This window comes from Haemaphysalis longicornis, unplaced genomic scaffold (genome assembly GCF_048455015.1).
Source record: "Haemaphysalis longicornis isolate Haplotype H1 unplaced genomic scaffold, Haemaphysalis longicornis Haplotype H1 scaffold_1, whole genome shotgun sequence".
NCBI classification, from domain to species: Eukaryota; Metazoa; Arthropoda; class Arachnida; order Ixodida; family Ixodidae; genus Haemaphysalis; species Haemaphysalis longicornis.
In genome coordinates, this window is record NW_027526203.1 from 306,740,677 (window position 1) to 306,765,344 (window position 24,668).

Here is a 24,668-nt window from a genome sequence, read left to right on the forward strand (position 1 = left end):
TGGGCAGATGAGACCAAGAATTTTGCGGGGATAAATCGGTCGCAGTTAGCACAGGACCGAGATAATTGGAGATCTATGGGAGAGGACTTCGCCCTGAATTGGGCGTAGATAGGCTGATGATGATGGTGATTATGATGATGATCACTCAGCGGAATCTTCAAAAGGTCTCGTATCTCCGTTTCATTTTACCGTTGGATGACTGCCAGCATAGAAGTTCAGAAAGACCATTTGTGGCGCTCACTGGAATGTATTTACCTTAGCGTCCAATCTGCCCAGAGACGCTAGTTGAAAGCTGCACTTCGGATATGCGACCGGCGGTAATAGATGGTTACAAATCAGTTTGTATAACCCGGGTATTTTTAACCTGCGCCGAAAGTTTGACACACGCGTGTTTCCTTTTCTGTTTCTTTTTTTTTTTTTTCTTGCCACCGCCCCAAACAGCCTCTGTGACCGGACGTCCGGCCCATGAAGAATATTAGCGTCCATCACAGGCATGCTGCTCACTGCTTACATTTTCTTATTGCAGGTTACTGCTTACTGCTTACATACTCTGTTTACATTTTTTCTCTGCGGCGAATCGCAGAAACATGCCGCGTTTACAGCCAACGTCGCTGCGTTCCTATTATGTTCTCCTTTTAGTAAACTGCACGCGAAGAAACAATCTGACTTAACTCATTAGGATATATCATTATTGTTCGCACCCACTATGCTTGGATACTAGAAGCAGGCCCGACTGGCTCACGGTGGCCATATTAACTGACAAATAAACGTGAAGCCTTCACATTAAACGTAAGGTTCAGGCGCTGTTAATACAAAATTAAAGCCGGTCCATTCAATGTGAAAGCTGTCGGAAGTACAGAGCAGTGATTCGCCATAATGGGCTGCAGCGCCGTTATTCGCTCACTCCTGCCACCCAATGCATTTCAAATCTTCTGCCTTCGCAGTGCTCGCGCGCCCCCTGCCTGAAACTGCGCCAGCGGGAGTTCTCTTCTTTTGTGGTTACTTTAATTTCGTGTGCTGGAGCTCTTTCGCGTAATTTAGAATGCGTATTTTTTTTTCTTGCATGGTTGGACCTTTCTGGGTCATTTGAACGCGCCATTTTCTTCTTGCGCGGCTGGAGCCTTTCTGGGTCATTTGAACGCGCCATTTTTTTTTTTTTTGCTCAGCTGCAGCCTTTCTGTGTCATTTCGAACTCGCCATTTTTTCTTGCGTGGCCACTTTTTTTGCTTACTATCGTAAAAACCAACCCAACGAGCGTTCCTAACTGAATGAACGTGGAGGCTGCCGGTTATATACAGAAATTTTGCCTGAAATGTACCTGCCTTTGCGCTAAACAACAGGGAGATGTATGATAAGCGCCAGCGATTCACGAGATGAGACAATTATGAATATTTAAACCACGTGGTTTTCGAAGCCTCAGCGTGACTCCCTGACGACGGTAAACCAAGCTCTACTTGGGTCCGTTATCTCGCTGCGCCGCCTGATTCCGGCATTCGCTTGACATCGACCGTTAGCGTGCTACGACGACAAGGCGAGCCCATAAAGTGTTCTGCTGTATAAAAAAAAAACCGCGCCACCTCCACTAACGAAAAACTCGGGGAGTGGCGAAGCATACAGTGTATAAGTGCATTCTTGGCGCTTGGCGTTTTTCTGGGCGCCTTGTATCTTTGGCGCCTTGGCGATGAAACCAGAGGAGAGGGGGGGAAGGTAGAGCTATACAACTTTGCTGTAAAAGTCTTGTGTCTTTGAAGGCTTTAAAAAACGAGTGTCCCGGTGTGTTCTTTTAGTACGCGTTTTTGCCCATTGACACGAAACTTTTTATTGCGAGGCGTCGGAAAATGAGTGTCCCGGTGTTTTAGTACCGTCACTACATGAAACGACGACGACGAAAGGAGACACCGACAGCCCGAGGCCCTAAGGAGCCGAGCGTACAATAAGGCAGGTATTACTACTAGTGGGGCACGCGTCAGCCCGCTTGTGTTTTTGAACGCAGTGGGCTTGCATAACCGCCGTCTGTAACAGTCACTTCACAGCTTCCGCGATGTCATGCTATCTGTCGGGCGTGCACCATGGCCTACAGTACCGTCTAAGCGCGCCTCGAAAAATAAAACACAAAATTTCGAGTTTACTACTCCAAGTGAAACGTTTTGTTGAACTACGAGCATGGTTCATCTCTGTTTGAGAGAACCTTAATTCCGCCAACTGCGAAAACCCGTGGGAAAAGTTTTCATCTAACAACATATCTATATTAATCATTAAGGCGCATAAGAAAATCTCTCGGGGTTTTTGTTTTGGGCTCCCAAGGTAGTGACTCCACTGAGAAAACGGTATGCCCGTAACTATCCGTAGGGGAAAAACGGCGTTTATTATGCGTGCCCTCGTAAACATGGCGTTTTCTGGTATTCGTATCAATTCATTTCCCATCGACTTCACCATATGCAAAATAAACCGCAGAAAAGATCGTTCCCGGCCTTTATGAGTCAGGAAATAAGCGTCGTATTGAGTTCCACAGTATGGAAGCCTACCATGGATTTGAGCTTTGTGACTTGAAGGCTCGGCGATGGATTCCTTGTCGCAGCGGTTCCCCCCGAACGCATCCTTGCACGCGCACTGCGGTGCCCCGGCGCGTGTGAGGCTGCACTTTCCCCCGTTGCGGCAGAAGAAGGCGGGGCAGTCTACGGAGGAAAAAAATAATGCACCAGTGAAGTCAGTTGTCGCTTTCTTTGTCAGGAAAAAAAAAAAAGCAATCATGCCGCCAAAATTGCTCCGCGTTGAAAAGAGCACATGATGATCGACACCACCTAGCCCGTTTCCTGTTTTTTGTTGTTGCTGTTGTTGTTGTTGTTATAAATGCGCCATTATTTATCATTTATCATTTCCGCAAGCGACCACAGTACATCGGGAACACCCACCTAACGATTATCTGTTTGAAAAAGAAAAAAAGGAAAGTGGCTGAAGGCGCAATAAAGAAAGCTGAGATTGTTGGGTGAATATGAGCTAGTTCACTTTTTTTCGTTCTGTTTTTTTTTTATTCAAATCCATACAGATATTCCAACTCCCTTTCTTATTTCCTTCCAGTTTTGGTTAAGGCACACACGCGATAGTGCATTCTATAGTTCAGTCAATGGCTTGAAATTCCAAAATATTTTTTGACACACACTTTAATTTCAAGGGAGGAAAGAATATATGCGATGTGAAGCAGTGTCCAGAACGACCTTGTTGCATACATTCCACTTCCGAATATTTGTCGGCCGCAGGTCAGCCCGAAAATTAGACGTCAATAACGTCACATCTCGTCATGCCTAAAGACCTCATACAGGGGATATAAAAATGACGGGAGTCAAATAACACAGGTACAAAGCAAATGCAGGACATTAGCAATGAACAAACTAGAAAATTTGAGTCCGCTACCTATCGCGCAAGAGGCGCGAAGGGATACTTTCTAAGCTTCTTCTTAGTCTCATCGGACCCGGATCGTCCCACTGCGTGTCGCTTTGGACGACTCGTGCAGACTAGCGTTGACCGCCCCGGCGAAATAAACGTCCGATATAGCTGCCCTACAATGCCTCTTCAGATGGCAAACTAACGCGGTGTGGACTCGTACATCCTTGGTGTGGCCTGGGTAACTCCACTTATGCGTTCAGCTCCGTAAGCGCGCCTGCTGCACACAGATGTTAAAGGGCTCTGCAACACTTCCGATAAACGCTTTCTCTGTTTTCTTCGCGTCTGGAAGCATTGTGAACGTTATAGTTATCGCCAACACGGAGCGGCGCTGCATGATTTGCTAGTCTCAGCAGACCCGCCTTCCGTTTCTGCTTTGCTTTTGTGGCTCTTCTTTCTAAACTGGCTGTGGAAAGCGTTTAGTTCTGCAACTGAAAGGAAGCCGGCTAATAGCTCTTGCATTTATGTATTGACGTAATTCGAGCGCTTTAGGAATGCCAGGACCGGGAAAGAGAGAGAAAGTTTTTGAGCAAGTTTCGAAGTTACCTGATGGGCATAGAGCAGTACTTTTTCGCTGAGGTAATACGTGACTCGCTATTCTAAGTACTGGATGTGTTTGTTGACTGCCTTCTGAAAGCATTTATGATTTAGAAAAGAGTTTAAAACTGTTGCAGGGTCCCTTTAAATACGCTTTTACGCTGTCGCCATCCCAAAACCAAGCGCCGTCGCGTCGTCCCCGTGTCGTCCCTGCGCACATCGTATGTAAACCCCGGATAGTCCATTCACGAGCCAGCTCGCCCAAGCAGCCACATACTCTAATAAACAGTTGGTGCACTCTCTCTTAGTAGTTCCTTCGACCACCATCCAGGGTGCACTGTGGAAGTAGTGCGAAACAACCGCAGTCTGCAGAGATGTTCTGCCTATACAGCTGTCCGTTGCAATAAACATTCGATTCGCTCATTTCGGGGAGGAACATCATGTTGCGATGCCGATGATTGAGAAATTCGGGGCACGCAGGATTGCGTAGTCCGGAGCTATGTCTCTGGAGAAAAAGAGCCCGGGGATAAATTATATGGCTAGAGCCTCTCTACGTAATCCCCATCCATTATAGCCGGCATGAGCAACTGCAAGTGCAGTATCAGCCACAACGTGCTAACGAGCATGAACGAAATTCTGTAGCCCAGCCTTCTGTTCTCAGCAGTATTTGATCAAGGCAGCGCAGTCACCGGCTGTGCCACTGAGGATGCTAGGAATTTCCAGACAGGAAGAGATCCCCGTTCCACCTGGGAATACTCACTGCTAGGACACTCTGATGAGGCCAGGTATGTTAGATGCAATTCTGGAGGAACTATCAGTGATACAGGTCACCTAACGTTGCTATCACAGCTTTGAATAACATTGAAAGGAGCAGTGAAAAGAACTGGTGGAGCTTGCACTAGTGGTGCAATGCTGGAGAAACAGCAGAGCTGGCGGTCGACCTAGCTTTTCCCCACACTGACAGCGGATCCCAGGAGAGAGGGAGCAGCCGGGCCCCAGCAGTGCAAACCCGTTTTGGACGGCACTGTAAAGCAAGGACCATTTTAAAGTATGTACAGTGTTTTCTTCAGTAGCAATCGTCGTCATCCCTTTCGTCGTCGTCTTCCGACGGCACAGCTACAAGAGTAGAGCAAATCCTCTTGTAGCGCGTCCTCGCCTCGGTAGAACTCCACTTCTTCGTCAGCTGGTCCGGTGGCCGTCTCCACGTGTGGAATGTGAAGGGATGGCTTGACAGTCATCGTCTCCGCCGTGCCGCGCCATTTGCTAGACGACGACGACGACGACGACGACGAAGGGGAGAGCCTCTCATGTGGCGTGAGGCCACGCGCAAGCCCGGACGACGTCTGGCGGTCGCCGCGAGGCACGCGCTCACGTGCGCTCCAGGTTTTCTGTCTACGCAGGGCTGATTTGTATCGGCCTAAACAGCTTTTCTGTTAAAAATCATGCACCCCTCCATCTAACGACGACGATGGTTGAACGCGAAGCTTTTTCGTGAGGCATTCCTTGGTTGTCGTCCGAGTCTGGACTCTGACTCGGAGAAGGTATGTACTTAGCCTCGATGATCTTTGACTTTGGCTCGCACGTAGTTTGGAATGTTTATGGCAGCGGCTTTGACGTTGACCCTTTGCCATTTGATTTCACACAAAGAAAGCTTTGCGTTCAACCATCCTCGTCTTTAGACGGCGGGGTTCACGATTTTGCTGTCTAATTTTTCACGTCCATGCACCCCTCTCCAAATCCAACCTGCTCCGACTGTGTGGGAATGGCGCAATCGGATATATATATATATATATATATATATATATATATATATAGAGAGAGAGAGAGAGAGAGAGAACAACTTTATTAAAGTGCCTGCAACTCGGTTAGATCCCCCTCGCGCGGGGGTCTTTCCGGGACGTGGCCGTGACATCTTCTCGACTTCTTGCCCCTCTACTTTGGCTCCGGCCTCGCTACTCCCTTCGGCCGGCTTCGCCTGCCCCTTTCTTGGGGCGGTAACCTTTCGCCGGTTTCGCTTGGTCGTTGCCTTTCGAGGGCCTTTGAGATCTGCTGGATGGCCTTGGTCTGCTGTTCCTGGTCGTAGCTTCCCGCTGCGGCTTCGAGATGCGGCGGGGTCATAGTCTCTGTCGACGCTTCGCGCGGGTTTTTGATACAGTCCCAGAGGATAGACGTCCGTTTCTTAACGCGAGGGACCCAGCTTCTATTCTGACAACGGGAAGCGTTTTTTTTTTTTCTTTCCCTTCACCCACAATCATCATCATCGTCAGAGAAAGTTAGCTTTCCTGCAGTGTGTTTCCGACGCGACATACGCCACCAGTGAGACATACCTAGCTTCGCCTCTATATTCAAAGTGTTGAACACAGGAGTTGTCATACACAGTTCATCCTATCTTGAAATGAAGGAAGCCCAAATTGGAGAATATCAATAACTAGTATCATGCTAAATAAAAGCACAAGCTTGGGATAAGCGACGCCGGTGCTTCATCCGGCGTCGCTTATCCATTGACAATCTATTGACAACTGTTACGAGAATGTATAGAAAATTATTAACGCCTTATGTCAACTCCCGTCCGCCTCTGCGAAGGCAGATTTAGCAGTTCATGTAGGCAAGAGGTAAGTAGACAAACGTACCATGGGAAAATTGGGAAGTTATGGTTCAAATACTGAATCCGACACTCTAATTGAATTAGGAGATCGGCAAAACGAGGAATTCTGAAAGACGGACTTTAAAGTACGGCCTATTGGGGGTTACATACAGTTGAACACGAGCATTACCAAGCCATATTTTGTGAGTTCCTCTATTTTAAGAGCAAAATTTCAGTCGCTGAGGGTGGGCCATAGATTCTGAAATGTAGTGGGAGTTCCAAAAAGCCTATAACGTATTTTTGTATACTATATATGTACTTAAGGGGGTACAAACCATTGCAGAGGGACTCGTCGGATCCGTCACTGCAGTCTGCTCGACCGTCGCACAGCTTAGAACGATGCAGGCATGACCTCGGGTCCCGGCAATAGTAGTAGTCGTCAAGGCAAACGTTTTCGGCATCTGTGTATTTAAAAAAAAAACATTTATATTGCGCCGAGCCTTCCTAACCCCTAGAAATATTGTGGATTTGTTTTTTTCACTGGCAGGAACTTTGCGCAATAAAATTCAACCTGCCTAAAAGTAAATATCCCTGACCATTTAACCCACTGGTCGTTGAAAAGCACTGGTATCCAGAATGTGGGCTTGGCATGTAATCAAGCTCCTACAGAGACGTCTGGAATAGATTTGTGTGGACGAACTGTATTAACTTCCCTCACCCTTTCCCTTCCATCCACCTCATCTCCAGTCCATACACCACCTTCAGACTGAAGGTCAAATTACAAGCCAATCAATTGCTTTAACGTAAGCACTAGACCAGGGGACCACAAGAAATCTGTACCCTTACTCTAAATCCTGTACGCGTACAGTGGCACTGACACAAAAATTGTGCATCTTGGTTTTTTTTTGTTGCGATAAGTAGCTAATGACCTACTTATCACGTGTGGGAACCTCACTTGCTTCAGCGTGCGACGGTTATTTAATAAGAGGCATTTTCAATGCTTCAGCGTGTGACGGTTATTTAATAAGAGGCATTTTCAATGCTGCCAGTCGCAGTTTCGGTTTCAGCGGGTGCCGCGAAACGCCAGATTTTGTGTAAACAAAGCTGACCACGTGACCATCGGATGGATATCACAGAGCAGAGCTGCCGTAGCACTGTCGAATCCACGTCGCCGGCAGTTTCTGCGAATGCCCCCACATACTGAACACGTGAGCCTCTTCATTCAAAAGCGACCGTGGACGTGACGCAGGCGCTCTGAGTGCAAATTTCTGCCATGGCTAGAGCACGATGCAAGACCCTCGAGACATTGGGTGGGAAGACGCGCGCTGGGAGCAGCCAGCCGGTCTGCCTACAGCTCCGCCTACAGATGTGTTCGGCATAGCACTGCGGCGGATATTCGATTGCCGCCTCGTAAGCGGTGCAGATAACGATTTTAGATGCGACTGCATCTCATTCACTCGCCTTGTCCCTGCATCCGGCATCGTCGGCGTTTTCGTCGGCGTCCGCCCCTCCCCCATTCTCCTCGCCGCGCGAGCTGCGCTCTCCGCCGCTCACCCCCTCTCCTCTCCGATAGCGAACACTGTCTCGCGAGGGGCATTGGATTGGATTCGATTGGCTTGGCTTGGATTGGATTGGATTGGATTTGGATTGGATTGGATTGGATTAAAGTGGATTGTGTTGGATTGTGTTGCGTCATAGCCGCGGCAGACGCACTGGCGCCGGCGCGTCCCCTCACCGCTATGCGCGCTATAAAACGCGGTGCCTGCGCCGCTCCGCTCCATCGTTCCAGCGCCGTTCCTCCGCTGTCCAACGCTGCAACGTGAACCCCCTTTGCGTCGCATCTACACAGGGGTTCCCGCGAGGGGAGGTGAGAGTTTTTTTAATGCAACCCGCCATCGCATCATTAATTCCTTTCTCATATGTGCTGCCATGTTTAGGACTTGGGTCCCATTTTGTGAAGCGGTAACAGACTATCGCTCGAGCTACCTGCGCTACCCTGCGGCACTTCGCGGTCGTGGCCGCCGCCTGCGCAGCGACCGTGCGGCTCGCTCAGTGCGCTTTTCGTGTCCCCGGCGCGTTTTCGCGTCCAGTGTAATAACAAGCAATAAAAATAGAGTGCCTGGAATCGCTGTAGAACCTAGATCGCGGCCAGCTTCCCGATGAGCCGACGAAATCCCGGCCGGCGCTTCCGCAGCTAACGATCAAGTCCTTCGTTGCTCGAGAGCAGAAGCTCCCACCTCCGATTGGAGCGGTGAGCCGGCGGAAAACGCCGGCAGTGCGGAAGCGGCCAACACAAACTCGTCACGTGTTTGTATGTTGTTTATTTACAAAATATCTAGGGAATGTCGATTGCAGAAGGTCCTCCGCTGGCTGCTCGGTTGTGTTTAGCACACGTTAAAATTGATTTTAAATATGTTCTAGGCTGTATTTGCCGCTGATATTTTGCAGATGATGTATGTGTGTTCCCACCAATCTATCACCGAAGTTATCTGGCCTCCAAAATTTTGTCAGTACCTCTTGAAAGCCTACCGCCGTGTTACATACTCGCAGAGTAGCCACGCGCTGTGGGGTATGGAACAACGTTTTAAAAAAAGCGATGTATGCTGCTTTCGCATGATATTGCCTATTTGATAAGCCGAACCGCCTGTTAATTTCTTTTCCTGTGAGCGAAACGACGCCCATACTAAAGATCTCTCCGCTCTAGCCGGGATGCCGTACAAAATGACGCCCATGAGGGCACAATATTTCAAAGCAATCCCTCGGAAAGTACAGCAGTTTCCGTACTGCCTTTTGGTGGCCGCATACAGAACCGTCATATTTTTGCAGTCGGCTAGCTACAGGATATTATGACGAAGGGACTCATTTTTCACCTCTGTCCAGTTAAGATGCTCGACTGCAATTGTAATTGGAATCCGTGAACGTGTTTAACTGCGGGAAGAAACATTAAGGAAACTGACCACACTGCCGTTCGTCTTCGCCGTCAGGACAGTCAGGCACGCCATCGCACAGGAGCAGGGCCGCAATGCACCGACCACCGCAGCTGAAAGTGCTGGGAGCACATCCTGAACTTGGCGTGCTCGACACTGCCGAAGGGTCCGGGGACAGGGGACGGCCAGTCGCTTTTCCGCTGGCTGCACGGTTAGCAAGATTGATTGCTGCGCTCCCTTTCTACGCGAAATGCATCCTCCCTTGCACATGTATCACTACGGCTGAAACCTTTCCTGAACGTCATTCCAGAGAATGAAATCGATCGTACATACGGAGTGATTTTTATCCATTTTTTGAGCCACTGCCGCTCTGGACGCGCTCGCGAGCTCTGCGCTTGCTCGGCGAGCGGGCGCAGAGCTCGCGAGCGCGTCCAGACCGCCGTGTTCGGGCATAGCAATGTAACGATTCCCGTACAAGGCGCAGTAATTTGTTCTCCTAGGTGATCGAAACACGCAACCTTGAGCTTTCGAAAATCAAAACAAAAGGATATTTTTTTCATTTTAGCCAATTTTTATGTAAATCCCTTCCTTGTGCTGCAAGCAAGATCAATCATTTTGTGCAGACAAGCGCAGCCCATAAGAGCTAAGTGCTCAGCAATGTACAAGTCAATATTCGGCGGGGCTTACGTGTGGTTCCTTGCGTTTTGCACTTCATACCTGCAAAGAAGAGGCGGAGAAAATATTTAAATGCGTTAGTCACGCGCACACAAGCGAACGGCGCCACGCTGCACTATCATCTCTCTGATGTGTTAGCGACATATTTTGTGTGTTTTCAGTATCAGTTTATCTCTAAATTTATTTCCACCATGTACTTAAAAACAAATTAGAAGAAAAACGCTTCACGGAGAGGAGAAACATATAACACGAGGACAGACCCCATGTAGCTGCCAAAGGATTCCGGAAAAGGCCACTTCACGAGCACGCTTCCTCTTTTGCAGACAGTACACTCCAAGAAGCGCTCATAGGCAGTCTTCACCGCAATGCTCCAGATGGACCAATCAAAGTGGCCTAGTGTGCGAATACAGCGAATGACGTGACAGAGCATCTATTCGAGTGCTGAAGTGCATCAGCGCAGGTACATTGCGCAATGCAAAACGCCTTGCACGACTTGCCTGTTGTCCCTTCGCACATGCACTTTTTTTAGTCATTTAATATGTTGGGCTTCGTAATTTACCGAATTTGCACACTTGGTCACTTCAGTTAGTCATTCTTGGACGCTGTGGTGAAGACGACCTACGGGGACTTCTTGGGGCTCAATTTTCTAAAACACGGGCTTCGTTTTGAAGCGACGCGGTATTGTCATGAAAATGAATGTGTTCTGGGGTTAGGGCGTCGCTTGGAGGGGCGGGAAACGGTGGAAATCACGCAGGTCATGCCGAGAGGCACCCTGTAGGGCGTGGCGCGAAGCGACGCGCAAAGCGGCGAGGGTCAGTGCGCGTCACTCTGCGCCAAGCTACAGGCGGTGCCCCTCGGCATGATCCGCGTGATTTCCACAGTTTCCCGCCCCTCCAATCGGCCAAAACCCCAGAACAGATGCATATTCATGCATGCTTCAAAAAGACGCCTGTGTTTTAGAGAACTGAGCCCTTGGAGTGCACTACCTCAACAAAACATTCAGACATGACACATCTTAAATGTAAAAGAAAAGTAATGATGCATTTTTCCCACAAACTTTTCGTTTCGCGCGATGCTTAACCGACGACATTAAAATAGTAAAAAAATTATGAAAGATCGTCTGTGGTCATCTAGGAATGGTTACCAAGACGAAGAAACAAATCACGTAATCCGGAGCGAGGTAATATACAACAAACTATATTGCTTTTATAGAGTTCATTACATTTTTCTTAAAAAAGAATTGCAGAGCTAAAAAATAGCAATGATACATAAAATTCTACAAAAATATTTTCTGTGTGTCAATTATATATTTACGCACCACAGTCGGTTTCATCGCTGCCATCTTCACAATCGTCCTCGCAGTCGCAAACAAAATTTCTGGGAATGCAGGTCCGCTTGTCCGAGCACAAAAATTCGTCTTTGGTGCACAGAGATGCATGTTGTGAAATGTTAGCAGCACCTGTAATGTTCAGACGAGCATATCGTTCATTCCATTAATGGCCAGCATTTTTAGGTGTTTCCTATCGATTAGGTGTACATTTTTCTCATTATGCCTGCAGCTTACAATTTATGGTCCCGAAATTTCCAGTATCACTGCCACTCTGCACGCTTGCGCGAATTTTCTCTGCTGCTTCTCACAGTGATCTACCTTGGTACAATAGTCAATACAGTTTCTATTTAGGACCAGAGTGTGCTTTGTTTCAACGGAATAGTTATTCAGCAATTTATATCTGTTTTGCTTTCAAAACAGGAATACCGAGCATGAATGGCACAAGACAGGACAAGCAATAAACTCCGGTTGCTAACCAGCGCTCCTTTGCCTATTGTCTTGTTCCGGTCATGTGCTGTTATTATGTATTGAAACAATGAACCAACTGGCCCCCGTCCGCACTGCCCTAGATTTTTTCTTGCAGGGTGACACACCGAGACAACATGAAGGAAAAAAGTGCAGGGCACAAACCTCTTAGCCGCCATTTCCGCCTCTCAAGCTGGCCCGGGGCTTTGGCCGATCCGCAAAAATTCAAATGTTTCCCTCCTCCAATAAACGCGTATTCTCTCTCGCTCTCCCTCCCTCCTTGTCTCCGCCATGCATTCTAGAGCATCTGCCCGGGCATTGAAGGAAAGGCAAACATGCCAGTGCCGCACGCTAGAGCACTCATTCAAGTTCAACTGTCGCTACACTCACGTGTATATAGAGCGGTTCCACTCCATAAAACTCTCTAGTCATCAGTATCTGCGTTTCTTGGCAAATACTGGCATCCCATCACTAAGAAACCGAACTAAGAAATCGAACTACTACCATCACAACTACCATCACTAAGAAACCGAACTACTGCCAGAACATAGGCGGCTGTCAAGGCGGTATTTTTGTCACATTAAAGACCTTTTCCACGACACTGTGGGGTATTTTTGGGCATTCGGTCAGTCCTAAAAATGCGTCGATAGTCTTCGAATCATGATAGCCAGCTATTAACTGAACTCAGGGGTGACGTTGAAAGCGAGCGACCCTGAAAGGGCACCACATCTGGATGCAGTGGTTCTCCAACAACCATGACATGTAAGTAATATTTTCTCTAACTCTGCCCCCAAGGAAAGCGCCAGCTTGGATATATAGTGCAGGTTCCATTCTGGAGAGAAGCCTGTAAAGTACTTGCGCTATCGTCGGAATGATGGTGGTAAGTATCATTATGTTCGGACCGTCACCCAGCTCACACACTGCTATTCGCAGCACTGCGACTCGAACTGCAATCGTCGGTTTCCAAGGAACCTCTGCACGCGGGTCGGGGGTGAGCTACTAGTCTATTGCTTGAGTTTGGTATGTATCCACACAAGCTTCAACACATAACTGGGAACTGACACCATTTTCCCTAAATGTCGCTGTTCTAGATGACCTCTCTCATGTTTTCTGTGCGCTTGGGCGCTTCGACTCTGCGCGAGATACAGCTGAGCGATTGTTGCGTTGTCCGTCACTGGCGGGAATGAAGCATCCGTGTAAATGATTTTCCACGTGCTACCTAGTGTAATAGGACTATTAAGCCACCTTTGAGGTACAACATGTAGTTTGCCGACTGTAACGCTGTTTCCCATTAGTCATGAACAAAACTAGGCAGTCACTAGATGCACAGCATTCTTCACCTGCTGGCCGCAGAGTTGCGTGCGTTTGTGACACTTTCTTGTTTTGTATTCGTCATGCAAATACAAAATCATCAATAGAGAAAAAAAATGCAGCCAGTACAGCGGCCAGTCTTGCTATAGCACGCGCTACCGCTAGGAAAACTGACCTCACTGGCTTCATTCAATTTCGTTGCTGCGTTATCTATCTATATATAATGAATCTGCAGAACCTTAATGGAAGTTGAAAGACGATTTTTGGCCAAAATGATGAAGGAAAAACGCTAGGCGTCATGGGGTTAGGGAACATAGCTCGAAACTAGCATTATACAGCGCCAGTGACGATTCCTCATACGGGGCTGTCCCCTTCCTGATGCCTGATTGGGGCACCCAAGCAGCACCACCAGTAAAGAGAAGTGTACGGAACAGTGCTCACCTCCTTCAAGACAAGAGGGCGTAAAGGAGACTTCGTCGATGGCAATGTCAGTGAGCGCGTCACCTCCACGTTGGGCGAGGAAGACGACCTTGAAGGGCTGCGTATGACCGACCACCACGTGTGCGTACTCCCACAAGTCTCCCTGGGGGCCCACTTCTTGCCACATGGGCAGCCTCGAGCCGCTTGCCTCCGTCTCCACCTGCGAATCGACCAGAAGCCAGCGGATATAGTAGCGACAAGTTCAGATGGCCCGCAGATGCATGGTTCATGACAGCCTACAACTTCGCTGTATTCGAAAGTCTGCGTCTTTTACACCGCCAGGAACAATTCCGCCATGGTTGAATTGGCGGAAAGGGGGGGGGGGGGAGATTTTAAATTCTATCGCCCTTCATCATAATTTGTGACGTAGGTATTCGAAGAGCACCTGGGAAATGCGGCCCAGTTCCCGCTCATCAGACGCAGGCACTTTTGGTGGCTTCGCTCGTTCTTTGAGGTTTGAAACGTCTTCAGCTGCTATTCAGTCGGGTCAATGTAACAGAAACGATATAGAAACACGTAACAGAAACAATTCAGAAATAGAAAAAAAACTGCATTTTGAAAATTGGAACATTGTGCTGTCTATTTAACTTGCTGGAGGAGTAAGTCTAAAATCATTGACATAATTTGTAGGGAATTCGATAGCCTTATGAGCAACCAGGATATTCTCACATGCTTGGCAAGAACAATGAGGGAATTAAAAAACCCGTACAACTGTTTTATTCTCGTTATTAGTATAATGTCTGAATAATTCAGTCTAGATTTTATTTTCAGACACTCGTGTGAGCAGTTTTTAGACTCCAGAGAGACATCGCGGGTTTTGGGAACACGTGCTTAAGCGAGGTGTTATTTGTTTAACCTCATTAAGCGGAAGATTTGCAGAAAACTGAAAAATCCCTTATTGGATACTTGTTCGACTTAGCTTTAAACGCATCCACTACGGAATTGGAGGATGTAGTCGCCGTAGCACAAATAATCCACAGCTACATGTTATTCATTCGCCCTCATTCGGCGTCAAATTTCTCAAAGCCCTTTATAGGTAGATTTCAGGACAATTATATCAGTAATCTCGAGATGCGCATGCCAAGTGAGCATGAATAAATGGACAGACAATCGATTTCTGCGAAGTATCTGCCCTCTATCCCAAACGAAAGGGCATCGCTTACAACACCTTGAACAGAAACGGTTTTGCTGATAATGCCGTATGTTTTGAACGCGGAATGTTTAGATCCCCCACCAGCCTCACGAAGGCTGCAAAGCGAATGCTGGAAACCATGACAGTGGGCCGCGCGGTAACATATTTATGATGTAAACAGAGGTATTTGAAACTCGTCCTTGGCTAAAACAATAACAAAATGCAGTATTTGTATGCGATTTTTTAATCGCGCATAGGAACTGGCGGAGCTGTTTGTATAGGTACGGTAGTGCCACGTCTAGACCCTACATGGCGTTAGCTTTCAGACTTCAGAAAGTTTCGCACCAACTTAAAATTAGTCCCGCCACTTCATTTAGAAATTTGTTGTGGTTTCCCCACTACATAAATCACTGGCTTTCATATGAGCGGGAGAACATGCACTCCACAAAAAACGGTTGTCTGTCCCTTTAAGGACCTTCGAGATATTGCAGGATTTGTGGCACGTCTAAGCCAGGTATTTCAAATTTAACTTGGTCAGGTGGGATATTACCGGTAGTATTTAATTTTTTTTAGAAATTTAAGTAAATAGTTCTGAGATGCAGAAATGAATTGACACTTACGTTGGCCTTCGAGATACTGCAGCAGTGATGGTAAAACTACCTTTTAGTCATATTGTACTTGTTTAACCTTAATTGTACCAAAATTTCCAAAATTCCCCTTTAGGAATATGTATGAGCAATCTTAAGAAGCAAAAACCGATACGGAACTATCCGTGACAAAAAATACTGAGTGATCTGTGAAAAAATGTTTCAGCATTTGTCGTACCTTTAAAGATGACTGAATGTTTAAAAAATTCTGCATTGGTAGGCTGCTGCGTCATATAAGGAATGTACTATTCACATTCCAAGTAAGTAAGTGAGTAAGTGACTAAGTAAATAAGTGAGTAAGTGACTAAGTAAGTAAGTAAGTAAGTGAGTAAGTAAGTGAGTGAGTGAGTGAGTGAGTGAGTGAGTGAGTGAGTGAGTGAGTGAGTGAGTGAGTTAGTGAGTGAGTGAGTGAGTGGGTGAGTGAGTGAGTGAGTGAGTGAAGTCAACTTGACTTTGTTACCTGCCGTGGTGGCTCAGTGGCTAAGTTGAGCGGTATTTACACGACGGAGCGTTTCAGCGGAGAAATCCGAGGGAGGTCGTGACGTCACCGCAGGCGGACTTCCGCTCGGCCAGCTCCTTCGCTCACACGGAGGATGCGTCTGTCGGACGGACATCAGTGTTTGCAGTCGCCTATCTCTAAAGCAGAGCTGCCGTAGCACCGCCGATCCCGCTACGGCAGCAATTTGTGCTAAAGCCCCTACGTACTGATACCACGGGGCGGCCTCTCTCGCATCCACCATGGTCCCACGTAATTCGCGCCAGCAGCGCCAAATCCTCCCCTAGTAGTACGTGGCCTCTGAGAAACGTTGCATTAATCGCCATGGCAACGAGTGGCGAGGGGGGAAAGGGTGTTTGCTGACGTCGCGGACGCTGCTGACGTCATTGATCCCGCGGCAGCCAGGCCGTGCCGCCGCGCGCCGGCCCCTGAAACCGACGCTCGTTCAACTTTCGCGTCTGCCGCCGGTCGCTGCCTCGTGGGCCGCTCCGCAATGGCACCAGGCGCGAAAGTTGGACGAGCGGCGCCGATGACTCGAAATGGCCGCCGCTCGTCGTTTGTTATGTGTGCAGTAACGTGTTGAATAATTGAAAGAAGAAAACATGTAGGTAATAGTACGTTTTCTGGTGTCGAATTGTTGTCTTTGTGGCGATAATAATTGGAGTGTTACACAAACATTATTTTTGCTATGCATTTATTCAAAATTCATATGAGGACGTCTTTGATTCGAAGTCATGAAAACACACGTGCAACACCCATATATTGCACATACATTTTATGTACACAGTATTGGATTAAGCAAAAATATGACATATGCAAATTTAGGCATACGATATTGTACAATAGGGAAAAAACGTGCTACATACACATTTACAATAACACGGTTAGGCGGGCTAGTTGGTATTCTGAATTCTTGGCTGTAACTTTTGCGCAACTTTACACGGTGACAGGTACAGGTCTTCGAGTCCCTTTTTGTATCGGTCTCCATCTAAAGTTGCGCAAAAGTTACAGCCATGAATACACATTTAGGTACACAGTACTTGATTACGAAAGAAGAACTTCGAAAGTTCTAGTCCCTACACAGATTTTTTTTTTCGCGCACACCTCGGCGGGAGAAGAAATGAACTTGAAAGTTCCACTCAATGTATACTTATTTCTTGGGCTCACCTCGAGACAGGAATGTTCTTTAGACATTAAAAAAATTCGTTTCAGTTCAGAGACACAATAATTGGGAACCTATATCTTAAAAGAAAGCATGCACACGTATGCTTCAAGCCTTGCCTTTCGGGCGAGTTAACGCAAACTTCGAAAGAAAGCGTTGACCCGCCCATTAACCTGCATACACTTCCGAGAAATGATGTTCACACCAACAAAATGCAGCCATAAAAAACTGTTGCAACACAATGACCGCACTGTAGACACTCATTGCTGGACTATATCTACGTACAAAAACAATGCGCGACCATGTGCACGTCGTAGAACACAGAACACAAATCGAACGCACTCGTCCTTTCTTTTAAGAAGACACCCAGAAAAAAATGCTTTCCTGTATTGTAAGCCGCAGATATCGGCCAAGTTGTTACACGCTACCCTCTAGCTCGTGTCTGGGTAGCGCCTCTTATCTCATCCTGTCCGATACTGCATGACCATTCTAACTTCAGAACTATGGAACACCAAACCCACTCGCGATAAGATGACAAGGCGCGGGCGCGCAGTTCAGATTGAGCAGCAAAGCCGGCAATGCTACTTGGTTTTATTTATTTATTTTTTAATGAGCGAAACGCTTGCAATGGCGGCTGCAGACAACGCATGTATTTCGGTTTGGCCTTCCACTGCTTCATGTGAAAATCGACTTGCATTGAACACCGCGGAGTTACGTCAGATTTTTCGGAGCTCTGAAGCAACGCTTGGCAGTAGTTTCGCCGCAAATATACGTTTTGGAGAAAGACGGGGAAGGAAAAAATGCTTATGGCGCAGCACCTCCACGCCATCAATCGATGTGGTAGTATGTACGCCATGAAAGGCAAGAAGCGCGTACAGTTGAGCTTGCCTTCTTTGTGAGCAGGTGCGTCGTGATGACATTAGATGGATTGAGGAGAGTCACCGGAGGAAACGTCCAATGAAGCCGCAAACCCTCCTCGACTTGGGGCCCAAACTTAGACTCATACCTGCTGCACAAAACAACAAAAAATACCTTGATAAGTATACTGAATCGACGTTCCAGCAGTTACTAAGGCAATCATCAAAAAACGGCAATGCCACCACAAATTGTTCTTGCGAGCAAGTGTGTGCGTGCCGAAGACGCGTTTACTTCTAAAACTTTGCGTACCTGCACAGCTGGGATATATTTGCACATTAGTTTCCACTCCAAGACTAGTGACATGTCTCATTAACTTCACGTTACATGCGCGAATTATTTTGAAAACAGAAGAGTGCAATCAGTCGGCTTTTAAGGAAATCACTATAACTTGTACAAAGCTAATTTGCTTACCTGTCGTCTTTGGAGAAGGCGAGAAACTTGGTCGAACTGTACCGCCCTGTGTTGCTGCACCACAGAGCTGCGCAGGAGTGGTAACACTCCTTCCTCCGCTGCCCCATATTTAGAATACATTCGAATGTATTTTAGAATGCAGCGAAACTTTCCGCCCGTGGAAGCGTTTAGGCAACCCGCGCAACCCTTCGCACGCCGGCTCGCTCACGCACGTACCGAACTGGCCCGCCGTGCGCGCCGAGAGAAAGAAAAAAAAAAAATATTGGCGCCGGTGAGCTGTTGCGCATGCGTGAGGAGGCGCGGAAGCGTTGACGGTGTGGAAAGAAAGAAACACTGAGGGAAAGGGAAGGGCCACGCCGCAGCACCGTGCCGCTAGGATCGCCACAATTTCGGAAACCGAAACTAGCCAAAGTCGCCGACCAGTGCTGATACTGTCAGCCGCCCAAAATTTGGCCGTGGACGCGATGTAGGCGCTGCCGCGGGTAAAGAACGGCGCGCGACGCGCGAGGCAGTGGTCGGGTCGGGATGCGCGTGCTGGGGAGCTGCCTGCCGGTGCGCCTACGGGCCGGCATACAGATGTTAGGCTTAACACTGCGGCGAATATTCGATTGCCGCTCTCGCAAGCGGCGCAGATGTCGATTTTTCATGCAACTTTCCATCACAGCATTATCCCCTTTCTCGCATGTGCAGCTCTGTTTGCGCCTCGGGGAGCGATAACAAGCTATCGCTCGAGCTACCTGCGCCGGTCTGCGCCACTTCGCGGCCGTGGCCGCCGCTCGCCCAGCGGCTAGCTCAGTGCGCCTGTCGTGTGCGCGGTGCATTTTCGCGTCCATTGTAATAAGAAGCAATAAAAATAGAGTGCCTGCAACCGCTCGAGAACTTGAGTCGCGGCCAGCTGCCCGACGAGCAGACGAAATCCCACCACCTCCGCCGCCAAGCATCCGATCGTTTGTAGCTCGCGAGCAGAAGCTCCGACCTCCGATGGGAGCGGTGCGCAGGAGAGAAACCGTGACGTAGGAGTCACGTGATGCGCACTCCTAGGAGCCAAACGGTGGATTTCTCCTTCGTGTGAATACCCCTTAAGGCGCTGGGCTGCTGAGCTCAAGGACGCGGGTTCGATTCCTGTCCGCGGCGGTCGCTTTTCTTACGGAGGTGAAAAGCAAAAACGCCCCTGTGTTCGAGATTTTGGCGCACGTTAAAGATACCCATGTGGTCAAAATTAATCACAGCCCTCTACTACGGCGCGCCTCGTCGCCTGTGTAACGTCGGTACATTAAACCCCCATAATCTATCAAATCAACTTGTCTTTGTTAGTATAGACACATTACGAATGTATAATATGTTATTGTTACTATTTGTCACGCATAGTCCGGGAGAGAAACGAGTAAGGAGGCAAGCTCAGCGCTCACAGCTCCGGTGCTGCAGCTTGCAGCCTCTCGCGCATCAAGCAAAGTGGCGAAGATGTTTTGCCTTGTGTGAAAGGGGTCCAGGCTGATACTCCACGGACAAAGCGCGTGCTCTAGCAAAACATCCTGCCGCAAGCTCCTCGCGCCCACCCATCCCTCACTCTAGAGGAGGAACGCCTCTGGTGTAAACTCCAAAGGGAATTTCTAGCCTGCAGAGCTGTCCTGCATCATGTCCACTACTCCCCCTACCCATCCCCACTCTGCCCCAGGCGCCGTGAAAGTGTCATGCTTCAACACGAAATGTGGGCTTGTGCAGAGGACCCATTCACTCCTATTAATTCCCCTGACCACTGGATGGAGGCGTTGGGCCGATCGGACATCATCATCATCATCAGCCTATCTACGCCCACTGCAGGGCAAAGGCCTCTCCCGTTATGCTCCAATTACCTCGGTCCTGTGCCAACTGTGACCAATTTATCCTCGCAAACTTCTTGATCTCATCTGCCCATCTAACTTTATGCCGCCCCCTGCAACGCTTGCCTTCTCTAGGGATCCACTCTGTTACTCTTAATGACCAGCGGTTATCTTGCCTTCGCATTACGTCTCCTGCCCACGTCCATTTCTTCTTCTTAATTTCTACTAATATGTCTTTAACACCAGTTTTCTCCCTGACCCACTCCGCTCTCTTCTTGTCCCTTAATGTTCCACCTATCATTTTCCGCTCCATTGCCCGCTGAGTCGTTCTCAATTTAAGTTGAACCCTCTTAGTGAGCCTCAGACACCCAGCTCGGACACCCAGCTCCAAAAGGAGCTCGTGACTCGAACACCTGGAGTCTTCGAAACCCTCAGGGTCGCGCCCACCGCACCTTAATCCTTTCGGCCAAATAAAGTTCTTTCTTTCTTTCTATCTATCTATCTATCTATCTATCTATCTATCTATCTATCTATCTATCTATCTATCTATCTATCTATCTATCTATCTATCTATCTGTCTGTCTGTCTGTCTGTCTGTCTGTCTGTCTGTCTGTCTGTCTGTCTGTCTGTCTGTCTGTCTCTCTCTCTCTCTCTCTCTCTCTCTCTCTCTCTCTCTCTCTCTCTCTCTCTCTCTCTCTCTCTCTCTCTCTCTCTCTCTCTCTCTCTCTCTCTCTCTCTCTCTCTCTCTCTCTCTCTCTCTCGAGCAACACAACGGGACGTGGCCAGAGATACAGCTGGTCAGGGAATACAAAGCAATGTGACCGCTTCGATTATCGGAAGCACCATCACTCAATCAATCTAGAGATAATATGTCCAGACGATAACGTAACGATGTTCTTTTCTAAAAGAACACTAAACTCCCAATGCCTCTTCATTTTGAATAAAATATCATGAACTGATGTTTTGGCTTTGATTCGACGGCAAGCGCTGCTTTGTTCTTTGGGAAGTAGCTCACTAAAGCTGCGTCTCTTCCATTCCTTTCTCTTTTGTCCCGTTCGTTTCTTTTTTTCTGTGGCAAAAAAGGTCACATACCGGATCGTGAGGAGGAGCCGCGTACGAAGGAAGTCATACAATGAAGTTGCTGCACGCTTTGGAGAAGGAGTAGAAAGCGCAGGTCCCGTCAAAAGTAATTGGAACACGTTCTCATAAATTTAATGAATTTCTTCTTCCGGAAACAGCCTGGCTGCATAGGTGGGTGTTTAAAGGAGTACTGCCTAATATAGAAAGCTTCCCGTTAACCGGTAATGGCTGTCATAAAGCCACTCAGGCAAATATATTGGGATATTCACCAATACTTACAAATTAGTTATGACGGCCTTTGAACCTGCGCGATTCTTCAGCATGTTCGTTTACGGCCATACCGGTCCCGTAGCAGGCTGCCCAGTAACGTTATATCTTTACAGCTGGTTGTATGTAAGTGCACACGTACAGTCACAGGGGGCAACAACTCTAGCGTTTACCGGCATAAATCTTGTGTCTGTACTTGTAGGACCACATAAATCCTTTGACCTAAATCGATACTGAAACAAACTTTACCACCAGTTGCAGTGAACAACTTGCTTTATAACGTTTAGGCGCTGAAGTTCGCGCCTTTTGCAAAACGTCGCTGAGCAGAAGCTCCGGCATACATTTTGCCGTTCCATGTACCCGCCTTACAGTTTTATAACCGGGGAATGCCTAAGGAAATTTCCCCAATCCCGTTTCGGATGTCAGAAATCGTAGTGCGGGAAATTGTACGAGAGTCGATTACTGTTTTCACGCTTTTCGTATTTTGTACTTTAATAAGCAACTGCTGCGGCCACTCCTGATGCATTCGTATTTACGGCAATGTAAAGTGTTCCAATAGATGTTGACTTGTTCCTACACTTTCGCATCCCAATAAACTGTAGTTTGTGTGGCGACGGATGCTTTCAGTGGCTTCGAAAAACAAAAAAAGTTTGGGTCGCTGCATCGGGAGCCGAATTTCGGCGTCATAAATAGGGAAAATGCATGTTGTAGAATAACATTTCTATACAAGATAAATAAAGCTTAGTTTGGACTAAATTACTCAGTTTCTCGTGGCACGTAAACACCAAAATTCTATTTGAAACTGCAAGATAATTTACGCGTGTGCTTGTGAGCTACCTCATCTCGAATGCATTCAGCTCCCAACTTCTGAACACAGGCAGTAATGCGATCACACCACCTGCACTCCGAATCAGAGATTGCGGGGCCGCATTTTGAAACCTCAATTATTTCACTCTGTATGACACGCGGGAAAAAAATGAATAAAATTTTGCATAGCATTGTGGGTACCATGAGGAGACTTAATTATACCAGCACGTATACGTGCCACATAAGTAATCGAAATGAGAGCAAACGCTGCGTAATGGATGGTATACGAAAAACAGTACGGTGTAGTAACTATCTGGAATTTACAATGAGACAGTGGGCTATGGCCCGTGTACACGTTTATAAGATCCAAATTCGCCCCAGATGTAAGTTTTTTCCAAAGAGGTAAAAAGGTACGTAACCAAATTATCTCGTGGTCGCTGAAATTTTGCCCTCGTTTAAGTAAATGCGCACACAAAATTCTCGTTTGGTGCAAACTCATTCATTGTTTATTTAAAGGTGCAACGCTCACCTATTGCATCCTCCATTTCAATGACAAGAACACTCCACGTGCTAGCAAGTTTTCCCCCAAACGTGGAGGACAATTCGGCAATGCTCACAGCTGAAGCTTACCCGGAGAAACTCCATCGAAGGCGAGCCCTTCATGAAGTACCAAAACCGCAGATGACACTTGTCCTGACTGGCAGGAAACTGCGGCGTCCGCGCCACCGCCATCGACCCCAGGGGCAACTCGCTACTGTTAGCCAGCAGAAAATGGGCTGTGCGGGGGAAAATAATCAAGTTCGATTGTATTTGTCGATTAGTAAATATCTACGTCGTCATTCTATCGAAAAGAAGACTTGCAAACCCCATCGCATTACGGGGGCAGTTATAACAATATGCACGTTAAACAGTCGGTAAATTTCTTATTTGCAGCAGAAGAATAAACGTGCCGCGAAAATAATGATGTCGGCATTTTCGCCGCACATTGTTTTGCACAAGTACTTTAGCGTAGTTAACATGTGGTGTCAGCACTTCAGTGCATTTAGTTTTCATTGTATTTTTATCAACAAACCTCCACAAAATTTTATTTCGAACTGAGTAAACCTTGAATCGCGGAAATTGTAGATCCTAACCTTCTGGGGTTCCCAGATGCGAGCTCGGCGGCCCGGTGCCATCAGAGTGCGATTTCTTGGCTCGCTTCCAGGATGGTTTCCCGTCTATATCTTCGACTGTCCATTTGCAGGCTGCTTCCCAGTCTTCATCGTCGAAACTGCAGTCCCCAAAGCCTCGAACTAACGGTTTATGGGCAGCCAGCAAAAAAAGACGTTATGCCATTAGGACTCGTGAAGCTTTGCGCAGACGCAATTCCAAACCAATCGCTATGAGAAATGTAAGGCCGCTTATGATATAGTCGGCTATTCTTGCTATGGATAAAAAGGTAATCTAACCTGGAATTTCTAAAGAAATTTTCTTTTTTTTTGTCCACACGGTAACACCATGAGCACATCTTGTTGTTTCATAAGGTAAATGGATGGTTTAAAATACGCCTTGATTTACCGGACTAACAAACAGAACTTGCGACAGGTAGACCACATCTCCAGCGATGCTAAAGGTGTTTTCTCCAGCAGCTTAAGAACGGTAAGCATTACCCTCAGTTGAAATTTCTGCCAAGAACTATGCTATTTCTGTTTGATAGTATGCACTAATGGTCTGACAGACATGTATGCCCTTTGTCCCTTTTTTTAAAGCAGCATCAAGAAGCTAAAATGTTCACTTACCGCAGTCCCGCTCATCGCTTCCGTCGGAGCAGTCCCTTTTGCCATCACAATGTTCGAACTGAGAAACGCACTGAACCTGGTTGGCACACGTCCATTCACTCTCTGCGCAGCTGCTGGCGTGGTGGTCTGCACACGTATGCGAGGGAAAACATAATCACAAAGTAATACAGTAAGCCAGCAACAAAGGAACGTTCCTCCAACATGTCTGTAAGAAGTGTGTTTCGGCAGTTTTCAGATGTAACTAGTTGCACTTCGAATCGCTGTTACAGACATGTGCTTTTCCGACTGTACTTGGTATTACTGTTCCTTTCGACTTAAACTGCTGCAGAAACCACACTTCAGAAAGGATGCGTTCAAATGTTCCCCTTAAACGGGTAAGTTGTGGTCTTACGGGATTCTT

General features: G+C 47.5%; 1 protein-coding gene across 2 annotated transcripts in view; it reads right to left on the bottom strand.

Moving 5' to 3' along the window:
• Positions 1 to 24,668, bottom strand: part of LOC144149666 (MAM and LDL-receptor class A domain-containing protein 1-like) — a 308,201-nt gene that overhangs the window by 11,477 nt on the left and 272,056 nt on the right. For both annotated transcript variants that reach the window (XM_077681331.1, XM_077681329.1), the window contains exons 84-92: positions 24,269 to 24,394; positions 23,624 to 23,782; positions 23,121 to 23,266; positions 13,712 to 13,910; positions 11,483 to 11,623; positions 10,177 to 10,206; positions 9,520 to 9,693; positions 6,898 to 7,023; positions 2,526 to 2,675 (exon numbers count right to left, since the gene is read on the bottom strand). In XM_077681331.1, the coding sequence (XP_077537457.1) occupies positions 2,526 to 2,675; positions 6,898 to 7,023; positions 9,520 to 9,693; positions 10,177 to 10,206; positions 11,483 to 11,623; positions 13,712 to 13,910; positions 23,121 to 23,266; positions 23,624 to 23,782; positions 24,269 to 24,394 (1,251 nt within the window). The remainder of the gene's footprint in view (positions 1 to 2,525; positions 2,676 to 6,897; positions 7,024 to 9,519; positions 9,694 to 10,176; positions 10,207 to 11,482; positions 11,624 to 13,711; positions 13,911 to 23,120; positions 23,267 to 23,623; positions 23,783 to 24,268; positions 24,395 to 24,668) is intronic.